This window comes from Solanum tuberosum, unplaced genomic scaffold (assembly GCF_000226075.1).
Source record: "Solanum tuberosum cultivar DM 1-3 516 R44 unplaced genomic scaffold, SolTub_3.0 scf00114, whole genome shotgun sequence".
NCBI lineage: Eukaryota > Viridiplantae > Streptophyta > Magnoliopsida > Solanales > Solanaceae > Solanum > Solanum tuberosum.
This window is the reverse complement of record NW_006239038.1, coordinates 1004529-1031189: the sequence shown is the minus strand read 5'-3', so window position 1 is coordinate 1031189 and position 26661 is coordinate 1004529. Positions and strand designations below refer to the sequence as shown.

The 26661-nt window shown below is 36.7% G+C and overlaps 4 protein-coding genes across 5 annotated transcripts in view; 2 read left to right on the top strand and 2 right to left on the bottom strand.

Annotated features, from left to right (window-relative positions):
- Positions 1–1037: 1037 nt before the first annotated feature.
- On the top strand, positions 1038–2285 carry LOC102601053 (phospholipase A1-Ialpha2, chloroplastic-like). Its single transcript, XM_006349904.1, has 2 exons — positions 1038–1787; positions 1848–2285. The coding sequence occupies exons 1-2, from the start codon at positions 1038–1040 to the stop codon at positions 2283–2285; spliced, it is 1188 nt and encodes a 395-aa protein (XP_006349966.1).
- A 3734-nt stretch (positions 2286–6019) lies between these two features.
- On the top strand, positions 6020–15379 carry LOC102599600 (clathrin interactor EPSIN 3-like). Of its 2 annotated transcripts, none has more exons than XM_006349822.2 (13): positions 6020–6170; positions 6849–6924; positions 7234–7285; positions 8763–8842; positions 8935–9013; positions 9236–9319; positions 9427–9572; positions 11036–11398; positions 11767–11862; positions 11945–12174; positions 13109–13311; positions 13423–14380; positions 14460–15379. In XM_006349822.2, the coding sequence occupies exons 2-13, from the start codon at positions 6890–6892 to the stop codon at positions 14945–14947; spliced, it is 2814 nt and encodes a 937-aa protein (XP_006349884.1). In that variant the 5' UTR covers positions 6020–6170; positions 6849–6889; the 3' UTR covers positions 14948–15379. The 2 variants fall into 2 exon arrangements, with proteins under 2 accessions (XP_006349884.1, XP_015165261.1); XM_015309775.1 differs by having other exon boundaries at positions 6020–6209.
- Positions 15380–18225: 2846 nt separating this feature from the next.
- Positions 18226–20059, bottom strand: LOC102600696 (extensin-2-like). Its single transcript, XM_015309729.1, has 2 exons — positions 18825–20059; positions 18226–18686 (listed from the first exon to the last, which is right to left on the bottom strand). Exons 1-2 carry the CDS (start codon positions 19963–19965, stop codon positions 18226–18228), a joined length of 1602 nt encoding a protein of 533 aa, XP_015165215.1. The 5' UTR covers positions 19966–20059.
- Positions 20060–22303: 2244 nt separating this feature from the next.
- LOC102591132 (adhesive plaque matrix protein-like) overlaps positions 22304–26661 on the bottom strand; it is a 10439-nt gene continuing 6081 nt past the window's right edge. The window contains exons 4-6 of the mRNA XM_015309728.1: positions 24102–25312; positions 22613–23952; positions 22304–22509 (exon numbers count right to left, since the gene is read on the bottom strand). Coding sequence (XP_015165214.1) covers positions 22652–23952; positions 24102–25312 — 2512 coding nt within the window. The 3' untranslated portion in view covers positions 22304–22509; positions 22613–22651. The remainder of the gene's footprint in view (positions 22510–22612; positions 23953–24101; positions 25313–26661) is intronic.

The window sequence follows — 26661 nt, the reverse complement described above, 5'->3', positions numbered from 1 at the left end:
GTCTTCTCCACCTCTACCCACCCTAACCCCAACCCCTTCCCCACCCACATTGTCTTCTCCCCCTCTCCCATTCCATCCATCATCTTTTTCAAGATTTGTGATTGAAGTGGAAAAAGTGCTAAGAAAGTTTAGAAGTGACTAGTCATGCTGGACACTGTCTTAAAAAAATTATTTCGTGAAATGTTTTCTCAGGATTAAACAATTATTCCCCTATCTTAAATAGAGGATACATGAATCAACAAATTAATTATCATCAAGTTATTAGTGAAAACATGGGATAATAAAGCCAAAATAACTACTTAAATAACCATAAGAAAAGAAATCATGAAAAGGTGAGATCCTGCAGAAAGTTGGTCTTTTCACAATTTCCTAAAAGAAAAAATGAGAGGATTTATAGTGGTAGAAGAAAATGGTATCATGACAAGTGGTTTTGCCATTTGTCCAAATTCTTACATGCAAGGAGACATTTGGATGTAAAGGTCTTAAGAGATGAAGTAAAAATCTTATTTTAACAAAAGTAATTACTACTTCATTTTTCCAATACATCTTAATTATTTTGACTTCGTAAATACACTTTAAAAATAAATTCATTTGAAATAAAACAAATAAATTAGTAACTATACTTAAAGCTAACCGACCACTTTAATTTAATTATCATATACTATAGAAATTAGAATTCTCATTATTTTCCAGTCAAAATTCCAAGCCAAACATGCCTTTATTCCCCCACCCCCCCTTTAGCTTATCCACACCGGCCGTGGCATCACACACATCTCAAATATATATACACATATACACACCAATATGAATCAAGAAAATCCATATACACCTCTCTCAATTTCTCTCTTACTCTTTCGCTTCGTTTCTTTAAATATCTTTAATCATCTGGTATTCGAAACTCTCAACTATTTTTCATGTTACCAAATCCAAATATGAAAATATCTACATTTTCAAGTGAGTTTCTACCTAAGTCATGTTTGGTCAAAGGAAATGAGGTGAAATTAGCAACATCAAGATTGATACTATTGGCTTCTACTATGCCTACATTTAGTCATAGCAATATTAGTAGTAATATGATTAATACTACTACTAATAATAAATTGGCTACCATGTGGAGAGAAATTCAAGGATCAAGAAATTGGGAAAATTTAGTGAATCCATTGGATACACTTCTACAAGAGGAGATTATTAGGTATGGTGAATTTGTTGTTGCATGTTACAATGCATTTGATCTTGATCCAAATTCAAAAAGATACTTGAATTGTAAGTATGGAAAAAATAGTATGTTGATTGAAGTTGGGTTAGGTAAATCAGGCTATCAAATAACAAAGTACATTTATGCCACTACAAACATCAATGTTTTATCAATTGGTCAAAATTCTTCATCATCATCTAGTGGAAGATGGATTGGTTATGTTGCAATTTCAAGTGATGAAGAAACTAAGAGATTGGGCAGGAGAGATGTGCTCATCACATTTCGAGGAACGGTTACTAATCCTGAATGGATAGCAAATTTGATGAGCACATTATCTCCTGCCCGTCTTGATCCTAGTAATCTCAGGCCTGAGGTTAAGGTTGAAGCTGGATTTTTGAGTTTGTATACCTCGAATGAGGGTGAAAGGTTTGGCCTAAGAAGTTGTCGCGAACAATTACTCTCTGAGATAGGGAGACTAATAAATATGTATAAAAACGAAGAAATGAGTATAACTATTGGTGGACATAGCATGGGGAGTGCATTGGCCCTTTTGCTAGCCTATGACATCGCGGAGTTAGGGTTGAACAAAAATGCAACCACAACAAAATGTGATCAATTATATGAATCATCAGTATCAAAGTCAGTATCAGAGTCAGAAAGTAACAACATATCAGTTACAGTATTTTCTTTTGGAGGTCCTAGAGTTGGTAACTCGGGGTTTAAGGAAAGATGTGAAGAGTTAGGTGTAAAAGTATTGAGAATCGTCAACGTGAATGACCCTATCACAAAACTTCCTGGAGTTCTTCTGAACGAAAACTTTAGGGTTTTTGGTGGGAGATACGAGGTACCCTGGAGTTGTTCATGTTATGCTCATGTTGGAGTTGAAATCTTGTTAGATTTCTTCAACATGCAAAATCCTTCATGTGTACATGACTTAGGAACTTATCTCAATTTGCTCAAAAGTCATCATCATCACAAGAGCTTGCAAGTTCAAAGAGAAGAAGAAGAAGACATTGATTTCTTTAATATAGCAAAGGAGTTTTTCCTTTTAATGCTTTACTATGGAGAATTTTTGCCATTCATTTGGTGATGTTGACTAAAACTTAATCTCAACTTTCCTCAAAAGTAGTGCAAAATTCGTATTTCTTCTAGAGAATCTCTTAATTGTATCATAGAAACTTAAAAGAACTCGTTCTAGTAATTGATTCTATATTCAAGGTAGACTATTTCGTCCTATCTTTTCAATTTCTCAGTCCTAAAAGCATTCGAAGCCTAACATCCTTGCAAGCTTTGGATGTAGAATATGCATAAAGAGTGGTGTCAACATAAGATAAAATTGACGTGCAACAGCTTTCCATCAATTTAGGTAACATGATAAATAGAGCAAGAACTTGTTATAACTAATTAAGCTATATAAATAGTATTAAGAAAAACTATATATCGTCAGCATGTATAATTTAAATTTTTATTAATAATATGAAGTTTTACGACAAAATTACTTTTTCTCGTACCAAATCAATATAAATCAAGAATATTACAAAATCAAGATTCTCGAATGTGTAGAGATTCGAACTTTTTTTTTTCTAGTTCAATTTATTTAATTCTTTCCAACATTGTGGGAGGATGAAATAATTTAAATTTTGCATTTTTACAATTACCCCAATTGAGTTACAAGATCTTTAAACTTAGAAAAAATTAATAAAAATAATAATTAGAGTGCGGATTACACTGACTATGTTATTATTATTGTGAAATTTAATATTCTTTTATTCTTTTTAGATGTAACACTTCTTTTTTTCGTTGATATTTTCCCTATATAGTTCATACTTCACTTATAGAATTACACTGAATATATTGTCATTGAACCCAAAGTTTAGCGACAGCGACATTACAACAATAAAATCCAAAAACATGAAGCCAAATCCCCCCCAAAAAAAGAAATAAAATCACCGACAACTCAATCTGGATGGGGGGTGGGGGTGTAGGCTGGGTTGGTGGAAGTAATTAATTAGTTTTCTACTTTAATTAAGAAAATTATTGTTTAAATTTTTAACCAATTTATTTTTCGATTAAACATGAAAAAAGATGAAAATATTTTATTTTATTATTAAAAAATAATTTCATATGTACCAAACACCAGTCACATCAATCCTTACTCTTTGTTTTCCCTTGCAAGTTTTTTTTATTTTGCTCATAAAGACTATATATATGAAAAACACATTAAAAAATGTTATATTAATCTAATGTCAATTTGGATTTTAAATTTATATCCACTTGTTTTCATGTTCCAATTAGAGTCGAAGATCATGTCAATAGACAATAATATAGATGACTATAAAGTGTGGGAATTTTTTAAATTAAAATTATTTTTAAATAAATCAATCGTTGAAAATAGATGGAACTGAATCTAAATTCGAGAGTATATGTTACTTTAAAATAAGGGACATAGAGCTTTTAAAAAGGAATAACATAGACATCATTTACATCACTTTTCCTTCCATATTAAGTTTCTTTTTTATTGTCTTTTTTTATAAATCACCACCATCTAATTAAGTTAATTCTATATTCCATTTGCTTTTCAATGTCCTCTATTTATTTACTATTTATATTAGGTCAATTAAATAAACCATTCCATTAAATAAATAATATGTGTTTGCATATAAATTTTAAAGATTATCTAGTTTTTGGACTAAATTGTTTTAAAATTACAGTTTTGAAATTATAATTCATGGATAAATTTAGTTCATCTGAAAAGTCGGGATAAAATTAATTCCAAATTAGATGGAATAAACTAAGGTAAAATCTCCAAGAATTTATATTATCAACTAAATATATGAAATTGATCGAATATTTCTTACACACATGAGTTTTATACAAGGTATCGAACTTATGAATCTATTTTCTTTGTGATTTTGTGGTTAGCTCACTATCAGGACGGACGGGTATAAGCGATTCGCGATAAGCTATAGTTAAAAAACTAGAACCATACCGCTTTGAACAGAGTCTCCCTCTTTGACTAGTGCTACCTCCGGTGAAAGGAATGAAGATCTTGCATATAGGCAACCGACTGACGTATACAAACTGAAAAAATAAGCAACTAAAAAAGCTAGTGGGTTGACGAATCGTTGCTTTACACAAATAGCTAATATTACTTGAGTTGTAAGTAAAAAAAAGGCTAACCAGCTTTTGTCCAGGAAGCACAACAAAAGAATAGTAATAGGCAGAAGCAGTGGTAAGAAGGCCTATCTCAAGTGAAATAAATAACAATAGCATTCAGTTGTCTTCACAACGGGGCAACAACCCTGATTTTGCCAACTGAGGCCGCGAGCTCTAATGTTTTTTTTGTTGGGACCACCAGATTGAAGGAAACCTCATGCATGCTTTGTCACTTAATTCTGTGATATACCATCTTATTGCGCATATCGAACAATCTTTTAATACTTAGCTATAGTTAATTAACATACATTCTCGTCTCATTAAATTATTTAACTATAATAAATCCATAAAGGTTTGATATAAAAGTATATAACTTCTTATTACATTGAGATATTTCAAATTAAATAGTCCATTTATTAAACCCAATTAATGTTATTGACTTAATTTACGTTAGGGAGTTGTTAAAGAAGGATAGAATTAAACTATAGTAGATGTAAATACTATTTAATATTTATTATTAGTAATTGTGTATTAATATTTGTAAATGACTATAAAAAAGCACAATTAATGTGCAAAAAAAAAACTTTTTCTTCATCATAAATATAGGATATATAATTCAAAAAATTGAACTTGCCAAAATAGAATAGTCATGTCTCACTCCTTTTGTCTTTAATCAAAACAACAAATATAAACTTAATTGGATTGTTAGTGGTTAAGCTTATTCACAAAACATAAAAGTAACAACAATAGAGTGTACAAAGATTTTATTTTTATATTAATAATTAGAAACTTTATTTTCGATAAATCTTTAATTAAAAAAAAATACAAACACAATATTTATAAAAACATAAATAGTAGCAATAACACGAAAATAAAAAAATGGAGCTGCAAGAGACTTCAAGTAATAAAAGAAAAGTAAGATTAAGAAATAAGTACAAGTTAAACAATAAACAAATCAGAAATAATACTATTACTGCCAATAGGAAAAACAAGTTTGAAACTATTTATTACTAGTATTCTTTTAGAATTCTCGACCTCCATAACCTTTTATTTAATATTATATTCGTAATAATCTGAAAGCTTATCGTGTACCGCCTCATTATCTTTTCACCATGTTTTTTTTTGGACATACCTCTATTTTTACTCATACCCTTCAACGTCAATCACTCACTCCACCTTACTAGGGCATCATCTTCTGTGACAAGTTCGAACCGTTTCACAAATACAATATCAAAAATACGAGGAAGAAAACCATCAAAAAAGGAAAAAAAGAAGAAATAAGTAGAAGTTAGGAAATCAAATCAAGACACAAATTTGAATTTAGTCAGATTTTAATGTGGGTATCGAATATAGGATAAGATATATTTCCTTTTTGGTCCATATTCAATATATTCCGTTTCAATTTACGCGGCATAGTTCAAATTTCAAAAGTGAAACAGTTTAATTTTAATTGTAAATTCAATTATGAAATCTTTAATTTTTTTTGAAATAAAGTTTATATATGTGAAAACTACATATTAATAATTCAAGATATAAAAAAATTTCTAGAAAAATTAGGATAAAAAATATCTTATTTAAATTTTAAAACTCGATACGTGCTGAATTCGTGCCAGATAAATTGAGACGGAGAGAATATATAGTAGTAATATTCCTGCGTGTAAGGTGCGCTGTCTTTGCTCCTTCCTTTACACCCTCCTTTTCTCCATTCTCTCTCTCTGTCTTCAACAATCGACAGCTCCTCTCTCTCTGTTTCTCAAATTTTTCCTCTGTATATCTCTCCCCTTCTCTCTCTACATCTTCACATCTCAGATCTGATCAGGTTCGATCTCATATTCATTCAATTAGATCTTTTCATTTGGTATTTTTCGATCAATTTTGTTAATTTCCGTAATCAATTACTATGTTTTTGATGTGATTTGGATTTAGATCTGTAAATTGAGCTATTTAGTTGATTTATTGAAATGGGTTTAGCTCACATTTGTGAGTTTTTGTGTAATTTAGATTATGTTTGTTCCCGCTGATTTGAATTGTTTATGAAATGAAAGTGTGAAATTATGTTGGCACCTGAATTATGTTTATTTTTTGTTTTGAAATTCTGGGTTTATGGTTGTTGAGTGCTTTGTGTATGTTTTTCCGCAAAATGGGATTTTTTTTGGAATTGTTGTGATTGTTAATTCTGAATATTTAGGTCAATGGAATTCTGGGTTTATGCTTGTTGAGTGGTTTGGTTATGATTTTACGCAAAATGGGATTTTTGAAATTGTTGGGATTGTTAATTTATGGAAATAAATGTAAACTAAAAAGAACATTTTGTATAGTTGATCCTTGAGTAATTTGAAATTGAGGTGTAGTTGGTTGATTGATTTATCATGCCAATATAGAAGGATTCATTTGGTTCTTGGTGTTATGCTGGAAAGTGAATTAATTGAATGTGTTCGGTGATAGGAATAGGATAAAGGGGCACGTGGATATAATCGGTTTTGTTTTGTTTCTACAGATATCACTTGAGTAATTGGGGGCTAAGAATACAATATCCAAATGAAGAAAGCATTTGATCAAACCGTGCGGGACCTGTAAGTTTTTTGCCAATTCAAATCTTATACTTTTCGAAGTAACTGGCGTAGAAATATCTCTGCCAGACTAGTTTCTCTATCTGCAAATTTTCGTAACGTACGGAGAAAATAGTATGTGATTGATTTTGTAGATGTTTAGTCTTTGATTTGCTATGTTGCTCCCACTCTTTAAAAATACCGCAGCACCCGCGTTGGATCCTCAAACACGAACCCAACAGTATTTTTGAAGAGTCCAAGCAATATAGTTGATTTTTTCACTTTGAATCTTATGTTTATATGCCATTTGTTGCTTTCACTTTTTCCTTGCAGCAAGAGAGGGGTGAATAAAAAGGTTCTTAAAGTCCCTTCAATAGAACAAAAAGTAAGTTCTATTTGTCCATCTCTTTATTATTTTTGTGTACTTTTTGTCAGTGCAATGTATTTCATATTCCGCCAGTGCCAAAATATATTGTTTTAAGCAAAAGTTAGAGACTTTATTTAACTGAGGTCAATCTAGGACAGGGATAGACCTACGTCAACATAATCCCACTTTTGAAACACTTAGATAAGTACATGTACTATAATGTAGTATGTACACTGATTCAAAATTAAGAATACTTCAAATTTTTCGTGTGAGGCTTGAGGTTGCAACTAACTACTTTGGAGGCAAAGAGTGCACAACCTACACGTCGAAGAAGTGCATTTTGATTCTGATCCTTTGAGAAATGTTTTAGTAAAGATGTATGCAAAGCAACATCATAAGCCTCTGGAAATATAAAAGAAGAAATCATGGGGAGTAACTACAAAAAAGAGATGGTCAAAACCTTTTTATCAAAGAGATGTTCCAAGGTGAAGAACTAATATAGATATTAGATAGTCCTATTGGCCTCTCTCATAGATAGACTTTGAGTTTGCTTTATTGATTCATGGAATAGAGGCTATGGCTTTGAAAGAGACTCACACACTTGTGTTTGCGGAAGAGCTATGTTGCTCGTACTCTCCAAAAATGCTGCTGCACCCCGTGTTGGATCCTCCAAAAGTACACTATTTTTGGAGGATCCAACATGCACCCATTGGCATTTTTGAAGAGTTTGGGCAACATAGCTGAGGAGGCATGTTGCCTGGAGCTGAGTGTCATGCCTTGATTCAAGTAGAGCATATTGTTTTTGAAGTGCTTGTTCTAGTTATGCACCAAACATACCTAGTCACCATAGCTAGCCTTTCTTGTGAGATGATTGGTTCTTTTTCTGAAACTGTGGTTTTTTTTGAAACTGTGGTTTTTTTTGAAACTGTGAGACGATTCTCTTTTATGCCACTTAAATAATGTGAATAGCTTTAACAGTAGTAAAACCATGAGTGCTTGGCTGCTTGCTCTCTTCTTGCCAATAGTAGTAAAGATATGGCAGTATCAAATCTGTTTTGAGTTCATGGAACACATATTGGTATAATGATAAGATATAAGGAGAAGAAAGAAAAAGATCTTCACATAACTTGAGTCTTCTGCAATAATTGACTCTTCCTTGTAGTTCCAGCATTGGTAGCCGTTCTGGTTTGTGGTTGTGTTTAAGTTATTTTTCTTTACTCGGGTTTCTTACCTTATGGAATGTAAGGTTATTCCAGTGCCGCCCTAAGGCCCCCAACAAGCCTAATTGCATGCACAATTTTTTCTTTTGTTTGCTGCTGAAAAAGCGTTCAAAGTGGACACATGAAAATCTCACTTCTCCTCTCTTTGGCGGACCTCGTCTTCAATATTTTTGGTGTTCAATATGTTAGATGGTAGAAGGGAAGTTTTCAAATGAGTAGATGTCAAGATACTGTTCTCGATGATTTGATTATCTTTCTATTTGGTTTCTTTCAAGGTTCTAGATGCAACTAGCAATGAGCCCTGGGGTCCCCATGGATCACTTCTTGCAGATATTGCTCAGGCTTCAAGGAACTAGTAAGCTTAAGTCATCTTAGTCGATGTATATAAACTTTTATTTTAATTTATTTATTATCTATATGTGAGATTCATTTTTTGAAATTTTGCAGTCATGAGTACCAAATGATTATGTCTGTGGTCTGGAAGCGTATCAATGATACTGGAAAAAATTGGCGTCATGTTTACAAGGTTTGTGCTGCTTGAATTTGCTTACTCTTTCTAGCTAAGTTTGGGCTCATTATGTCTGATCATGTTTCTTGAATCTTTCTCTGTTCAAGGTTACCCTCTGCCCTCTTTGTTAGACAAAGATACATACAACATACTTGCTTGCTTTCATGCATTTTAATAAACACTAGATGCAAAAGTGCTTCACTATAAATCCTGTATCTAATGTTTGACTATGAATTTCAGGGTTTAACTGTTTTGGAATATTTGGTAGCCCATGGGTCTGAACGTGTCGTAGATGATATACGGGAACATGCTTACCAAATATCTGTAAGTTTCTTCATTCTTGTTAAATTTTTAGTCTTATGAGATATTTTGCCAAATTGTAGACTCTGGGGAAAACAATAAAGTACTGTCTTCATCTTCTCTTTGTCCAGACACTGTCTGATTTTCAATATATCGACTCCAGTGGGAGAGACCAGGGAAGCAATGTCAGAAAGAAATCTCAGAGCCTTGTGGTTCTTATTAATGATAAGGAGAGAATTCAGGAAGTTCGCCAAAAGGCAGCTTCTAATAGGGACAAGTAAGTGTAACTTATTTCAATTGGTTTTCTACAAAAATTCTGCTTCAGTCATATCCATCTCTTCTGCATCCAGTCATGCATGTAGTTCTGCCACAACTAGGAATTCTAGACTTCACATTTCTCACTTCCCCTCCCCTCCCCTCCTCCATGCGGTGTTGTCAAACAGCTGCTTGATATGCTCTTTAACCCTGCACCTGAGATGCAGCTCAGGCTAGGAGCTTGGCTCAACAAAACCTTCAAGTGGGGCTCTTGATCTTCGCTTAAAGGGCATCAGTAGTTAAAATCGCCGTCAAAATAATATGTTAATTTGCATACAATATCATTGTTTTTTGTTTTTGAATTTGTCTCTTGTATAAAATTATTTTCTTCTTTTTTCCGCTAAGGTGTGCTTTCATTGCATTTTTCTGCACAAAGCCCCAACAAGCAAAGGTGTTTTCTTGCGTTTTTCGCCTTCGACAAACCACACCCCTTCCCCCCACAAAAAGATTTTTAAAAAATATAAAGGAGTTGTACTTCATCCCCTTTATAAGCATTCCTTTTTTAAGACTACATCTTACTTTATTTGCCAGCATGATATTCTATATTCTCTCCCTAGTTAACTTTATTGGTTAAATATTGTTTCTGTACTTCAATTTACTGGCCCCGGTACCAATGAGTTCCTTGGTTCAAGTGAGATTGTCATGACATAAAACAGTGTATGAGGATGTCTACATTTTCGATAGTGTCTTTAATTCAAACCAACATATATTACTAAAATAAGATTTTCTCAACCTTTCTATATTTGAGGGGAAACATCTGTCTTATGTCTACATGCTATGTATGCTCAAGCATGTGAATATTTGGGAATGCCTAATTCAAGTGTGCCCTTATCTGAAAAATAAGATTTTTATGACATGCTACTTGTGCACCCAGCTGTCTGTACCCAATATATGTCTTTGTATGATGTCCTGTTTATATAAGTACCTCTGTTTTCTGATGTACCCATTGAGAGTTAACTGGCCCCTTTTGGAAAGTGAGTTGAATGATATTTCAGATATTAATGAGTCTTGCCTAGTACTTGAATTTGCCTATCAGATATCATTAGCATCAACATTTTAGAAGTGTATTTCAACAAGCTTTGTCTGTTATTAAGGGATGAAAAGAATTTCTGGTACTTCTCAAAAGGGAGAGAGAGGGAGAGTATTAAAATCAACTTGTTAAAAAGCTCAAGTTCTAGCTATTTGTATTTAGGACATCACAAATATTATGAAGTCGACGTTCATTTCAAAGTGCTCATCTTTTATAGTTTAAGGAATTAATTTCTTGTAGATACAATAGTATCACAAAAAATTAGCTATACCTATGACTGTTCTAAGCTATACGTATGACTATGTTCTGATGACAACCGTAGCCATTTAATTTCTAATTTTATTGGTACTGTCTACAAAGCTAATGTGTTCTGACAAATTTTATCATCTTGATAGATTCCGCAACACGTCAGCTGGCGGTATGTATCGCCCTGGTTCACAATCAGGTTCAGGAGGATATGGTGACAGATTTGATGAGGATCGTTATGGAGGAAGAGATGAAGAAAGAAATGGTTATGGGAGGGAAAGGGAATGGGGTGACAGAGATGAAGACAAAAATGGCAGATATGGAGACTCAAACAGCCGTGATGGGGATCGCTATGGTAGAGATTATGATGACCGCAGCCGAGATGGAAACAAGGATGATGATTATCGTGGAAGAAGTCAGAGCACTGATGATTATAATTATGGATCAAGAAGTAGAAGTTCTGACCGGTACAGGGATCACGCCAATGATGACGATGGTCAATATTCTTCTAGGTTTGTCTTCTCACCTTTTGTTTAAATAAGGGCATGATTTTTGTAATTTGTTACTAGTTAGATGATTCTAATAGAAATGAATAGAATTCTGCAAACCAGGGTATTTTCTGTTGTCATTACTCTGAAATTGATGTGTATTATCTCTGCACATTTATTAAGTTTTTGATCCTTGCCTGTGACATTAATTTGATCATCATGACCAACAAAGGAAGTGGTGCTAGGGCTGAGCCTCGTTCTCAGGATGGATGGTGTTATTATTGTGCTCTAATAGTTATTCTAATATAATTTCGTCATTAAGTGTTGTTTTATAGAAAATGGTCTTATTTATTTGCCAAGGTTTACATTTTTGATTCAACTGTTGTGAGTAGGCCGCTTGAAAGGAGGTTTTCTGAGCAGAACCTTAGTGCACCTCCTAGTTATGAGGAAGCTGTTGGTGGTTCACACAGCCCAACACATAGTGAAAGGTAATAGTTGTGAAAAAGGATCCTTTTTTCCCCATTTATTTCCTTGAATTTTTATATTGATGTTATTATCATATGTCAAAAGGGATGTAGAAACTTCTTCAGCATCTGCGCCGAAATCTTCTTCTCCTCATGCAAGTGCCAGTCCGAGCCCAGCCACTGTGCCTGCTCCTGCACCAGCTACTGCTCCACCACCAGCTCCAGCCGCAGCTACTGCTTCACCACCATCTCCAGCAGCAGCCCCTGCCCCACCACCAGAAAACACAGTTGCTGAGAGTTTTGATGAATTTGATCCCCGTGCATCTTTTACAGCAGGTAAAACAACCCTCACTAAGGAGCAACTGCCAAATTAGTGCTTGATGTTTGAGGTGATACTGGTTTTCCATTTTGTCTTCAGTAACTAGATTTCCTTGGATGTGGTGTTTTGAGAAAGTAACTTGCACTTTATCTGCCGGTCAAATCATGCTGCAGGAAATGTTGCTTGATTGAATAAACAATTGGGACCAACCAAACTCTAAAAGTTATGATTTTGTTAAGACCATTTTCATGAGAGAGGGACGAGCAAGTGACAGATTGGGAAAAAAAACAAAAGTATTAGAAAATTCAAATGTGTTAAAATATTTTTGGTAGAGGTGGCTGAAGTTGGAAATTGCATGTTTGTTATAGAAAGGAAAATTAAAATACACAGGATGTTTTTAGACATAGGCTGTGTTGGTACAGGTATAACTTGTGTATTCTATTAAGATAATCCCTCTTTTTGCATAAGGAGAATTATTACAGTATATATCTTTTTAGGACCCACCTTTTCACTCAATTTCTGTTCCTTAGAAACCAAAATCAACGTATGCCCACTTCATTTACATGCACCTTTTATCTTCTCATCTTAATAAAGCCCTGTCAGTCTTTAACTTGAGTTTTGTCAGCAGAAAAAGAATCTTATTTGAGGATACCCTCTGCAAAGAGCCTTAATGCATAATTTATTGCTGTAATACCAAGCTGAAGTTTGCATTGGAACTGAGTGACTTTAAGGATCAATGTCCTCTATTGTGTATGTATATAAACTAATTTCATCAGTACTGAGCACAAGATTGTAAGGTGTTACCAGCAATTTGATGAAAGATCCTCAGATTTCCTTTGTAGAGCACAAGCAAATTGCTCTGTTGTGTATTCAAGCTAATTTCACTAGTACTTCGAACAAGATGATTTGTTTACCATTCTAATGCAAGTAACTTTTCTTCTGTATGAGCAGCGCCCCCAGTTCCATCAAATGGTCCTGTGTCAACTACTTCTGGTGGCGAAATGGATTTACTTGGTTCCTTATGTGATCCGTTCTCCAACGCATTAGCCCTTGTACCGGCAGCTTCGAGTGCCTCTGAAGTTAATCCATCTGGGACCACTGGTACTGAGACCACGTTTGGGGAAGCATCATCAGTATCTACTGGTTCTAACCAGGTGGATAAACCAATACATTTGATGTCTTAACCATCTGTTTTGTGTTGCAACATATCCGATTCTGCCCTTCCACAATTTACTTACTGAATGAAATATGTGCTTTTCTTGCAGATGTTCGAGGATCCTTTTGGTGATGGTCCTTTCAGGGCTATGACCTCGAATAACATGCAAACTCATCTGCAGAACACTACTCCATCTTTCCATCCTAATCCAAATCAAAGCCCTGAGCTTCCTCAATCAGCCCCTCAGGGTGCTGAGGTCTCAAATGCAGCATATAGTCAGTTTGCTCCAACTAATATGCATTATGCTCAGCAGGAGCTGTCCACCTCGAACCAGGAGATCGATATCCTGGCTGATATTCTCCCACCATCCGGTCCTTCACCTCCTGGTGATCATGCAATACCAAGTGTCCAACCTGCAACACAGACAGGTTTTGAATCTTATGGTGGACCAACTACACAACAGACAGGTTACATGGCACCTCCTGGCCAGGCTGGAGCACTGACAGTTTTTGCAGCTCAACCTGGTCAACAGTCTCCACAAACCAGTTTCCCAATTCAAGGTCAAACTGCATCTCCAGTGGGCTTTTCTGGTCAAGCAAACAATTCTCCATCTTATGGAGGCTACCCAGCTCAACCTGGTCAAGCATCACAGACTGGTTTTGGACCCACAGGTGGTCAACCCACATCTGGTTTCCAACCTGCAGCAGGTTACTTTCCACAGTCTGGTTATCAGATTCCCGCCGGCTCCTCTGTGCAGAGCAATGCCAATGCTGGTGGTTACAACACAGGATTAGGACCTACAGGTCCATTTGGTAACCAAATGGGTCAAACATCTGCTGGACAACCCTACCTTTCACAGCCAACTGGTGCAACCCACATGCCGTCACAAATGCATCTTCAATCTTCACAAATTCAAACAAGTAATGCTCTAGTGCTGACACAAACTTCTCCAGCTTCGACAGCTCTTGTCGCCAACACCCAACCAGCCAAAGACAAATTCGAGACGAAGTCTACCGTTTGGGCAGATACATTGAGCCGTGGACTGGTCAATTTGAACATTTCTGGATGTAAGTGTTTTCTTTTGTGATCTATGTGTATATCTTTTCTTTGTTCCCTTGTCATGACATTGCAATTTTTGTTATGCAGCTAAAACAAATCCATTAGCTGATATCGGAGTTGATTTTGACGCTATTAATCGCAAGGAGAGAAGGATGGAGAAACCCAGTACAGCCCCCGTGATCTCTACTATTAACATGGGCAAAGCAATGGGTTCAGGTACCGGAGTTGGCCGAGCTGGTGCAGGTGCACTACGGGCTCCATCAAACCCAATGGCTGGTTCTGGTATGGGCATGGGCATGGGTATGGGTATGGGTGGTATGGGTATGGCTGGTGGTGGCCCGGCAGGGGGTCCTGGCATGGGAGCATATGGAGGAGCGAACCAGCCTTATGGCGGCATGGGGATGAACAGACCTATGAACAACATGGGCATGGGAATGAACATGGGTCAAGGATTTCAGATGCAACAGCCTTCCGGATTCCCCCCTGGACCTGGAGCTCCCATGCAGGGAGGTTACAATCCCCGAATGGGCATGGGTCCCTATGGCCAACAACCATACGGTGGAGGATACCAATGAAATTTAGCCCAATTCTGAAAGTAAGAAACCTTTGTGTCATATTATCCGGAATGTTTTCTAGTCGGTAAGCCTATTGAACTCACCCTCTGTTGTAGAGTTGATACTTTTCGGGTGCCTGTAGTTTTCCATGATAAAAGTTATAGAGGAGAGTATATGTTGATTCCTTCTTCAACGTTGTTCTGCAATTGCATTTCCATTTATCTGCCATTTGGGGTCAAAGATTGCTCACAAGACCCCTCATAATGTTTTGCTGTTGTGCCTTTGTACACACTCGAGGATCACTTGTCTCTGGTGTTCCTCTTTTTGCCACTTGATCCATATATACACGTGTAGAATTTTTTGGACTCGCGATTATTGAAAATGTACTTGCTGAACTCATGTATTTGATGATTATTCTTGTATCTCTTATTCACTGCTTCTCGTTGCGTATAAGTTGTAAGCTACACACTTTTCTTGTAGTTTGATACTTTTCAATGATCAAAAATCAGGTGCAGGTGAATTTCTTTCTTTGTGATTGTGAATATGAGTATGGCAGATGCAGACTATAACTCTTATAAAATATTAAAGGTGACAACCAAGTGTAAAATAAATTGGGGCTATATATGAAGGAATTTGAAAGCAACAAGTTGCTTACACATATAATGCCAATAATATAAAAAGAGAATTTCAAATGATCAAAAGCACAAAGGATAACACAGTGGAAGATTTTGTTGTTTGGATACATGAAGAGGTTTATGAATGTGCTAGTAATAAAGATATGATTAGATAGCACATGACATAATTTTTGTTTATCGAAGACATGACCCCCGAATGGTTGAGGATTAGAGTAGCCACCTCCTCTCCTCATTATTAGTAACTACTAATTACTAGTATTATTAATTTGCAATCCTGAAGGTCAAACAACCTCTCTACCTCCACAAAAGGTCGGGAACACTCGAGTATACAAATGTATATGATCTAGCAGTCGATATTTGAAAACTCGGACTATAAGCAATTTGTCAACATTGAACCCGTATGTCAACTTTACCAGCAAATATATATAAATAAAAATGCTTAGTGAATCAACTCCAAGCACTCTAGCATTTGATTATTTATTTATTCAACAAACATTTAACTAAGAAGAAAAATATTAATCTAAGTGAAAAGAGTACGCAATTATTATTGAAAAATGTAACTTATTTTGCCGCTAAAATTGTCACCACGTTTAACACCTCCATCAAAGAGTTCCTATAAGCCATGGCAAAACTTCTAGTAATATGATTTAGGTATTGCGTAGTTAGGAGAGGTAGAGGCAGGCCATAGAGAAATTTGGGGGCGGAGGTGAATTAAGTATGACATGGTAGGACATAGCTTACCGAGGGCATGACCATAAATAGGAAAATATGGAGGTCGAAGATTAATTGGTAATATTAAGTTTTCATATCTCTATAGTATTATGATTTAGGTATCACATAGTTTCTTTTTCTCCAACATGCGTTAATAGCTGTTGCTACACTTGTTTTGTACATTGCTATTTTGTTCTCTCTTTTTCTTTCTTACTTTTTCTTCATTGCTGACATTTTTTTAGCCGAGAGTCTATCAAAAACAACCTCTCTATATGCCTCACAAAAATCTAATTGTGGGTTGCTTTTGATAGATTTACAATATAAATAATTTGGGGGTGATTGGAGATTCTTGATTATTTTGCATCACATTGGATTAGTCAAGAAAGTGAAAACTTACTAATAAATCAACATGAATATGAATAAACAAATTTGTAACATGTTTGCAAAAGGAACAAGACAAAACAATGAAAAGAACAAATTTCATCTTTTATTGATTTGGTGCATAAAGCACATGAAGATACACAAAAACAAGTTGTTATAACTAATGGAAAATGAATAAATTAAAGCCTTTGAAATATCAAAGTCAGATACACCTCAAAGGACCACTAACAAATTATTTTCTTCCTATGAGGAATAATTAATTAAGTTGTTGAAGCTTCCACCAAGAAGATACAATGATAACAATGTGCAAGAAGGCCACAAGAGAAGAAGAAACAAATTGCTCCATGTTAACTGCTTCGTGCCAATGATGTTTGGAGTTTCTCCTCAAACTAGGATCTAAAAAATGAAAAATGAAACACAATGTTAGAACCTTAATTGAATTATAAGAAGAATAAGAGGTTGATCTCATAGGAAAAATAGAAAGAGTCACTTACTTAATTGGTTATGGAGAATGCCTAAGCTCTTTTTAGAACTTAGTAGTGGGTTGGAGGTGGTGGAGAGGCGTAAATGTATACTGGTGGAGGAGGTGATTTCACGGGTGGAGGAGGTGAGTTGTAGTAGTAGGGGGGAGGAGGAGATTTTACTGGTGGAGGTGGAGAGTGGTAATAGTAGGGAGGTGGAGGAGAAGGTGACGGTGGAGGTGGTGACTTGTAGTAGTAGGGTGGAGGTGGTGATGGGGATGGTGGAGGAGGAGACTTGTAATAGTAGGGTGGTGGAGGTGATGGTGATGGGGGTGGTGGAGACATGTAGTAGTAAGGTGGTGGAGGAGATGATGATGGGGGTGGAGGAGACTTGTAGTAGTATGGTGGAGGGGGAGAAGGTGATGGTGGCGGTGGGGACTTGTAGTAGTAAGGTGGTGGAGGAGACGGTGATGGTGGGGGTGGGGACTTGTAGTAGTAAGGTGGGGGTGGAGAGGGTGATGGTGGTGGCGGTGATTTGTAATAGTATACAGGTGCAGGTTTTGGTGATGGTGGTGGAGGAGACTTGTAGTAGTAAGGAGGTGGAGGAGAAGGTGACGGTGGAGGTGGTGACTTGTAGTAGTAGGGTGGAGGTGGTGATGGGGATGGTGGAGGAGGAGACTTGTAATAGTAGGGTGGTGGAGGTGATGGTGATGGGGGTGGTGGAGACATGTAGTAGTAAGGTGGTGGAGGAGATGATGATGGGGGTGGAGGAGACTTGTAGTAGTATGGTGGAGGGGGAGAAGGTGATGGTGGCGGTGGGGACTTGTAGTAGTAAGGTGGTGGAGGAGACGGTGATGGTGGGGGTGGGGACTTGTAGTAGTAAGGTGGTGGTGGAGAGGGTGATGGTGGTGGCGGTGATTTGTAATAGTATACAGGTGCAGGTTTTGGTGATGGTGGTGGAGGAGACTTGTAGTAGTAAGGAGGTGGAGGAGAAGGTGACGGTGGTGGTGGTGACTTATAATAGTATACTGGTGCAGGTTTTGGTGATGGTGGTGGAGGAGACTTGTAGTAGTAAGGAGGTGGAGGAGAAGGTGACGGTGGTGGTGGTGACTTATAATAGTATGGATTTATAAACGTATGTCGGGGTTGGGGGAGGTGGTGACTTGTAAACATATGTTGGTGATGGAGGAGGTGGTGACTTATAAACATAAGTTGGTGATGGAGGTGGAGGAGATTTATAGTAGTATGGAGCAGGTGTAGGATTGGGTTTTTTGCATTCGGCATAAGGTGTCTTAGAGCCATAAGCAAATGGTTTTGCATAGAGTACAACTTCATATTTATTCTTTGACTTCACTTTGAGGTTAGCACCCTTAATTCCCCAATGAAGATTTGTAGGAATGCTACACTTTGAATCCTTAGGAGCATTGTGGAGTTTAGCCTTGCAAGCCTTTGCTCCATATTTGCTATATTCAAATCCTTCAACAGTGATGCTAAATTTGCCATTGATCTTAGTGGTACCATAACTCACAATTTCTTTGTCACCGGCCTTGCAAGTCACTTCAACAACAACACCTAATTCATAGAAAGAAGAAATAATACTCAATGAATACTAAAAATAAATTTAATTTACAAAGACACTTCTAATGATGAATAGTAAATTGTAAAGAATAAAAAATTTGAAATAAATTGAAGTAAAACATATATTTGTACCTTTGAGGTGCTTCTTAGCATGAGACTTTTCTGGGTATTCCTTATCATAGCATCTAAAACAGTAAACTTTTCCAACAACCTTGACTACAAAGTGATGATGTGGAGGATAATAGTGAGTAGGTGGTGGTGGGGAAGTGTAGTAGTATGGTGGAGGAGATGATTTCTTTGGTGGTGGTGGTGAAGTGTAGTAGTATGGTGAAGGAGACGACTTAGCTGGTGGTGGTGGAGAAGTGTAGTGATACGGTGGAGGAGGTGATTTCTTTGGTGGTGGAGGAGAGCTGTAGTAGTATGGTGGAGGAGGTGACTTAGCTGGTGGTGGTGGTGAAGTGTAGTGATATGGTGGAGGAGGTGATTTCTTTGGTGGTGGAGGAGAGTTGTAGTAGTATGGTGGAGGAGGAGACTTCTTCGGGGGTGGTGGAGAACTATAGTAATATGGTGGTGGAGGTGACTTCTTGGGTGGGGGTGGGGAGTTGTAGTAGTAAGGTGGGGGTGGTGAAGACTTAGGAGGCGGTGGAGATTTATAGTAGTAAGGTGGTGGAGATGACGGTGATGGTGGTGGAGGAGATTTGTAATAGTAAGGTGGTGGTGGAGAAGGCGAAGGAGGTGGTGGAGATTTATAGTAGTATGGTGGAGGTGGTGATGGTGAGGGTGGTGGTGGAGATTTGTAATAATATGGTGGCGGGGGTGATGGTGAAGGTGGTGGAGGAGATTTATAGTAGTATGGTGGTGGTGGTGAAGGTGATGGCGGAGGAGGTGACTTGTAGTAATACGGTGGAGGTGGTGATGGTGACGGGGGAGGTGGAGACTTGTATACATATGGTGGTGGTGGAGAGGGAGATGGAGGTGGTGGAGACTTGTATACATATGGTGGTGGTGGAGATGGTGAAGGAGGAGGTGGAGAAGTATAGACATATGGAGGCGGGGGAGAAGGTGAAGGAGGAAGTGGAGATTTGTATACGTAAGGTGGAGGCGGAGAAGGAGAAGGAGGTGGTGGTGACTTGTACTCATACGCGGGAGGAGGTGGAGAAGAATATACATAAGGGTCAGCCGATACTACATTTGCCACAACCAATACGGCCAAAGCCACTAAGATCAGCCGCAAACGACGACCCCTTGTGGGGCCGCCACCGTTAAACTTCATTTTCGCCGGAAAACACAACCACCCACCCCTCAAATATGGCTACAAAAATCTCCAAAAACTTGAAGAAAAAAAAGAGAGGAAGACTATAGTGTTATAGTTGAGAAGTGATGAATTTAGTTGATTGAGTGTACAAAGTATTTATAGTAACATTTTAAGAATAACTACTAGCTGGTATAGAGTTGTCAACAAGTGACCAATTCAATTAATCTGATTGTTAATCAATGATTAAAATTATTAAGAACTTAAAACAGCTAGATGAATTTTTTATTTTATTTTTATTTTTAAAGTCCATTACTAGATCACTTTGAATTTTCCATGCAACTTCTTTAACAAGTAAATATAAACATATCATAAAATGGTTTAAGGCAAGTGAGTGCTAATTTAAAATTATTTCCACTTCTCTTGCATTTTTGAACTTTTTGTTTTGTCTCATAGAGAGTGAGATCTCACAATTATTTGTGTTTTTCTATTTACAAATAATTATTCATTATGTAGTATGTTCTTAAATATCTTTTGCATAACATTATGGATTATCACGAGGTGGACGATTCTTTACTTTAACGAGGTTTCGAGATTGAATTTTAGGAATGAAGATATTACTGGTAGGGAGAATAGGCCCTATGCATAGGAAATTTGAATTAGTTGAGCCGATAAGTTCCTAATACTATGATTATGACGGAAAAGACAAAATTGTCTTGATTTAGAGTACAAATTATTTTGTAAATTGTGGACTAGAAACTTAATTTGTAATACAACAATTTCTTTAAGATTGAAATGTTTCAACAATTACAAATGGAAGTACTCTAAAATGCTATACAATGTTAGTTTAGTTACATTGCTTGTGGAGACTTGGCATGACATGCACAAATCAAGAAATGGTCCGAATTTAATTCAATCATTTTTTATAAGGAGCGTTTTATCGTCCAATATGAAATGTTTTGACGTGAATTTGAGTTATTGAACTACAAAACAGAAACTAGACACCAGACACTAAACACCAGATGAAAAAACCCCTAAAAATAAATAAAGAATTACCTAATCATGTTTGTTTTGTTTATTACACATTTCTGAATTGTAAGTGTATATATATATATATATATATAATAAGAGAATATTTCTGTCATTTTTGTTTAATTACAGGGAATATTGGATATTAGTTCTGACATTATACTAATTTAAAATTACAAGCCGACATAAGTTCAATTATTTCCTTAGTTGACTTTAATTTCCTCCCTAATTGTTACTTTATTTTTTATTATTATTTCTTAATGAGGATATTATATGTTTGTTCCCTCAATTACTAATGAATTTAGGTTTTGATCCTTGTAATATTAGACGAAACACATTCAAATTTAATGAGTTAAAAAGTGGATTTATCCCTTCATGTACCGAAATATGCTATATTTAAACTATTTTCAGAATTATATTATCCTAAAATATGAAGTAACAATACAAATTTAAAATAACATATTGATAATTGAATAAGTTAACTCTTAATAATTCACTAATTTATTAAAGTTCAATGTCAGATTGATCAAAAGTGCATATATGATCAATTGATTGGACCACAAAATAAGGATCAAACTATATATTTACATATTTTGTAACTATATTCTTTTTTCTTATATAAGTATTTTCATTGTAATAATATTTGAAAATGCATGTGAATTCTCAATGATGAGATCAACTACATGTGGATGCAATACTTATAGTTTTTTTTGCAGCTTTTTATTGGTCCAATTTTTGCAAAAAGGATCATCAAAAGCATAGAACAAACTAGAAATGGATTTTTATCCTTTTTGGCGCATTATGATGGGAAATTTTATATGATTTTTTTTAATTTTTTTGATGCTTGGTTGTAAGAGAATATTTTGGCATTATACATAAATATGATTTTTAATTTGGCTTCAACTGATATTTATGTCCTTCAACTTTAAGTGTACATAAGTAACCACTAAAACTTGTACAAAATTAAACAAGCATATACATACCTTTTACATGACGTCCTATGTGACAATTTGCATCCTACATGTCGCATCCTACGTGTAATATGTCACATAAGACGTGTGCGTCTACTTGTTCAATTATATACAAGTTTTTAAGTATCTACTTGTGTGCACTCAAAGTTTGAGGACATGGATACCAATTGAAGTCAAATTAAAAAACACATTTATATGTTATGCCTAATATTTTTTCTGCCATATGACGTTTCTCACTTTTAGGCGAAAGTCATTTTCCTTTATAATTATAACGATTTTGAATCACAATTTTATTCAGTACTTGGTTATTATTGATCAATTTTGCTTGTGAAAAATAATCGTTGTTATGAAGCTATATATCATTTGGGACCAAATTGACCTTCTTATTGATTTGTGCACAAACTAACAAAATACAATTTAATTAGTAGGAATGAATAATTTGAGGATATCCTCAATACAAACAATAAATTACAAAGAAATAAACACTATGAAGCATTGTTCCATTGACGTTTGAATCTTCTCCTCAAGAAGCCATCATAATTTATTTTGTGCTTCAAACTAAAACCTGAAAAGAAACAATCAAAAAGAAAATTAGAGCCTTAATTCAAAGAAAAGAAGTAGACTAAATTAATCTGTGAAAAAGAATCACAATTCAAATGTCAACTCACTTGATTGATTGTGGAGAATGATTGAACACTTGAAATTTCTTAGTAGTGAATGGGAGGTGGTGGTGAAGCGTAAATATATACTGGTGGAGGAGGTGAGCTATAGTAATAAGGAGGGGGAGGAGACTTTACTGGTGGAGGGGGAGAGTGATAGTAGTAAGGAGGTGGGGGAGAAGGCGATGGTGGAGGAGGCGACTTGTAGTAGTAGGGTGGTGGAGGAGATGGTGATGGAGGTGGTGGTGACTTGTAGTAGTATGGTGGAGGGGGAGAAGGTGATGGAGGAGGAGGAGACTTGTAGTAGTAGGGTGGTGGAGGTGATGGTGATGGTGGTGGTGGAGACTTGTAATAATAGGGTGGTGGAGGAGACGGTGAAGGTGGTGGTGGTGACTTATAGTAGTATGGTGGTGGGGGAGATGGTGACGGTGGTGGAGGAGACTTGTAGTAGTAGGGTGGTGGGGGAGATGGTGACGGTGGTGGTGGTGACTTATAGTAGTATGGTGGAGGAGGAGAAGGTGACGGGGGAGGAGGGGACTTGTAGTAGTATGGTGGTGGAGGAGATGGTGATGGTGGTAGTGGGGACTTATAGTAGTATGGTGGAGGAGGTGAAGGAGATGGTGGTGGTGGAGACTTGTAGTAGTAAGGTGGGGGTGGTGATGGTGATGGGGGTGGTGGTGATTTATAATAGTATACAGGTGCAGGTTTTGGTGATGGTGGAGGTGGAGATTTGTAGTAATAAGGATGTGGTGGAGACTTAGTTGGTGGTGGTGGAGATTTGTAATAGTAAGGAGGTGGAGGCGATGGTGATGGAGGTGGTGGTGATTTATAATAGTATATAGGTGAAGGTTTTGGTGATGGTGGAGGTGGAGACTTGTAATAATAAGTAGGTGGTGGTGGAGACTTGTAAACGTATGCCGGAGTTGGAGGAGGTGGTGACTTGTAAACATATGTTGGTGATGGAGGAGGTGGTGACTTATAAACGTAAGTTGGTGATGGTGGTGGAGGTGATTTATAATAATACGGAGCAGGTGTAGGCTTGGGCTTTTGGCATTTCGCGTAAGGTGTCTTAGAGCCATAAGCAAATGGTTTTGCATAGAGAACAACTTCATATTTATTCTTTGACTTCACTTTGAGATTAGCACCCTTAATTCCCCAATGAAGATTTGTAGGAATGCTACACTTCGAATCCTTTGGAGCATTGTGGAGTTTAGCCTTGCAAGCCTTTGCTCCATATTTGCGATATTCAAATCCTTCAACTGTGATGCTAAATTTGCCATTGATCTTAGTGGTACCATAACTCACAATTTCCTTGTCACCAGCCTTGCAAGTCACTTCAACAACAGCACCTAATTCATGTATAAAAAAGAAATAATACATCAGTTAACATGAAATTAATTGAGTTGTTAATAAATTATCATTTAGATATTTCCACTTCTGGTAAGAACAAACAATGTTGCTTGAGTGTAGTATATATAAATTATAAAGTCTATGGTACCTTTTAGGTGTTTCTTGCCATGAGACATTTCTGGATGCTTCCAATCATAACATCTAAAACAATAGACTTTGCCAACAACTTTGACCACGAATTGATGATGTGGAGGATAGTAGTGAGTTGGTGGTGGTGGTGAAGTATAGTAGTATGGTGGGGGAGAAGACTTCTTTGGTGGTGGTGGTGGAGACTTATAGTAGTATGGAGTTGGAGGTGACTTAACTGGTGGTGGTGGGGAACTGTAGTGATATGGTGGAGGAGGTGATTTCTTTGGTGGTGGTGGTGAGGAGTAGTAATATGGAGGAGGTGATGACTTAACAGGTGGTGGTGGAGAAGTGTAGTGATAAGGTGGGGGAGGTGATTTCTTTGGTGGTGGTGGTGATGAGTAGTAATATGGTGGAGGGGGAGACTTCACTGGTGGTGGTGGAGAATTGTAATAGTACGGTGGAGGAGGTGAAGGTGAAGGTGGTGGTGGAGACTTGTAATAGTAAGGTGGTGGTGGTGATGGTGATGGAGGAGGAGGAGACTTGTAGTAGTATGGTGGTGGTGGTGGTGGTGATGGTGATGGAGGAGGTGGAGACTTGTAGTAATAAGGTGGTGGGGGAGAAGGTGAAGGAGGTAGTGGAGATTTATAATAATACGGTGGAGGAGGTGAAGGAGAAGGTGGGGGTGGAGACTTATAATAATATGGTGGAGGAGGTGATGGTGAAGGTGGTGGTGGAGATTTGTAATAGTATGGTGGTGGAGGCGACTGTGAAGGTGGAGGTGGAGACTTGTAGTAATATGGAGGTGGTGGTGAAGGTGATGGTGGAGGAGGAGATTTATAGTAATATGGTGGAGGTGGAAATGGTGAGGGAGGTGGTGGGGACTTATACACATATGGTGGCGGTGGAGATGGCGATGGAGGGGGTGGAGACGTATACACATATGGAGGAGGTGGAGATGGAGAAGGAGGAGGAGGTGACTTATAAACATATGGAGGCGGGGGAGAAGGTGAGGGAGGAGGTGGAGATTTGTACACATAAGGTGGTGGCTGAGAAGGAGAAGGAGGCGGTGGTGACTTGTACTCATACGGTGGAGGTGGTGGAGAAGAGTATACATAAGGGTCTGCTGACACTACATTAGCAACAACCAATATAACCAACACCGTTAAGATTTGTGGCAAATATTGACGACCCTTGGCAGGGCCGCCACCTTGAAGCCTCATTTCACCGGAAAATTACACCACCTAGCCCCAAATGTGGCTAGTTAGAGGAAGAAGAAAGGATATAACCTATAGTTTTTCAGTTGAGAAGTGATGTCTTTTGGGGATTCATAGCCTATGTATTTATAGTAACACTTCATAGGAAGTAGCCTTTGGTTTAGAGCTGTCTAAGGGACTAATTCAATTGTTCTAATTGATAATCATTGACTTAAAATATAGTAAAATATCACTTTGAATATTTCCACAATATCTATATAACAAGTTGTAGTAACAATTACCTGCTACAAAGAGACACATGCCATAAAATGTTGTATTGGAAAATGATTGCTAACTTTTAATATTTCCACTTTAATATTTCCACTTTCTTTCCATTAAATATATATTTTGATTTTCCTGCACATGTTGCCTCAATGAACACTGAGATCTCATAATAATGGTCCTTTTGGTTTAGCTGTTGTGGTTGACTTTGAACTAATAGAGACGGACCTAAAATTTTAATTTTATGAGAACGTGCTATTTTTAGGACGGCAACCTCACATGCTAGTAAATTTATGTTTTGAACATATTTATTTTAACAGATTTACATCGTCAATATCCTGAAGGTTACCTCCGCCCCTAACTTTGGATATGTATATACATGTATATTAGGAAAGTTGCATAGTACAATGAGTGTTGATGGCTAAGAAATTAACACTACAAATTTGTGAATATTCATAAGCAAAAGGATTAAAAGTGCACATTCAAGTCATTGACAGTTGTAAATGCTAATTAGTCATATATCAACAGGACTAAAATTTAATCGTATCAATAATCGAAAGACCAAAAGTTGTTAATCTATGATTCTATTATTTTTTTTAATTGAAGAAGACCTCAATAGCCAGTTAATACAGTGTCATAAACACCTCTTAATTAGGTAAGAGAATGATTGTTTCAAAGTCCAAGGTTTAGGTAATTACGTGGTCTAGTTGCTAAATAATGAGGAAAATATGGAACCACCATGTGATTTTCATAATTTGATACCATTGCCAAATCCAAATTGAATTAGAAAAATTGATTGACCTTTTATGGACTATTCGTTATCCGTTAAACTTTTGATCTAAGATTACATCTGTCATATCATTTATTGCCCTAGACCCTTATCGAAGCTCCACACCTTGAAGTATTTTTAAATCAAGGGAAAAGGGCCTGATATACCCCTCAACTTTGTCATTTGGAGCTGATATGCCCCTCGTTATGAAAGTGGCTCATATATACCCTTACCGTTATACAAACGGCTCACATATACCCCTACCGTTACAAAATGAGCTCACATATACCCTTCATTTAACGGAAGTGAAAAAGTTAGTTTTAAATTTATATTTT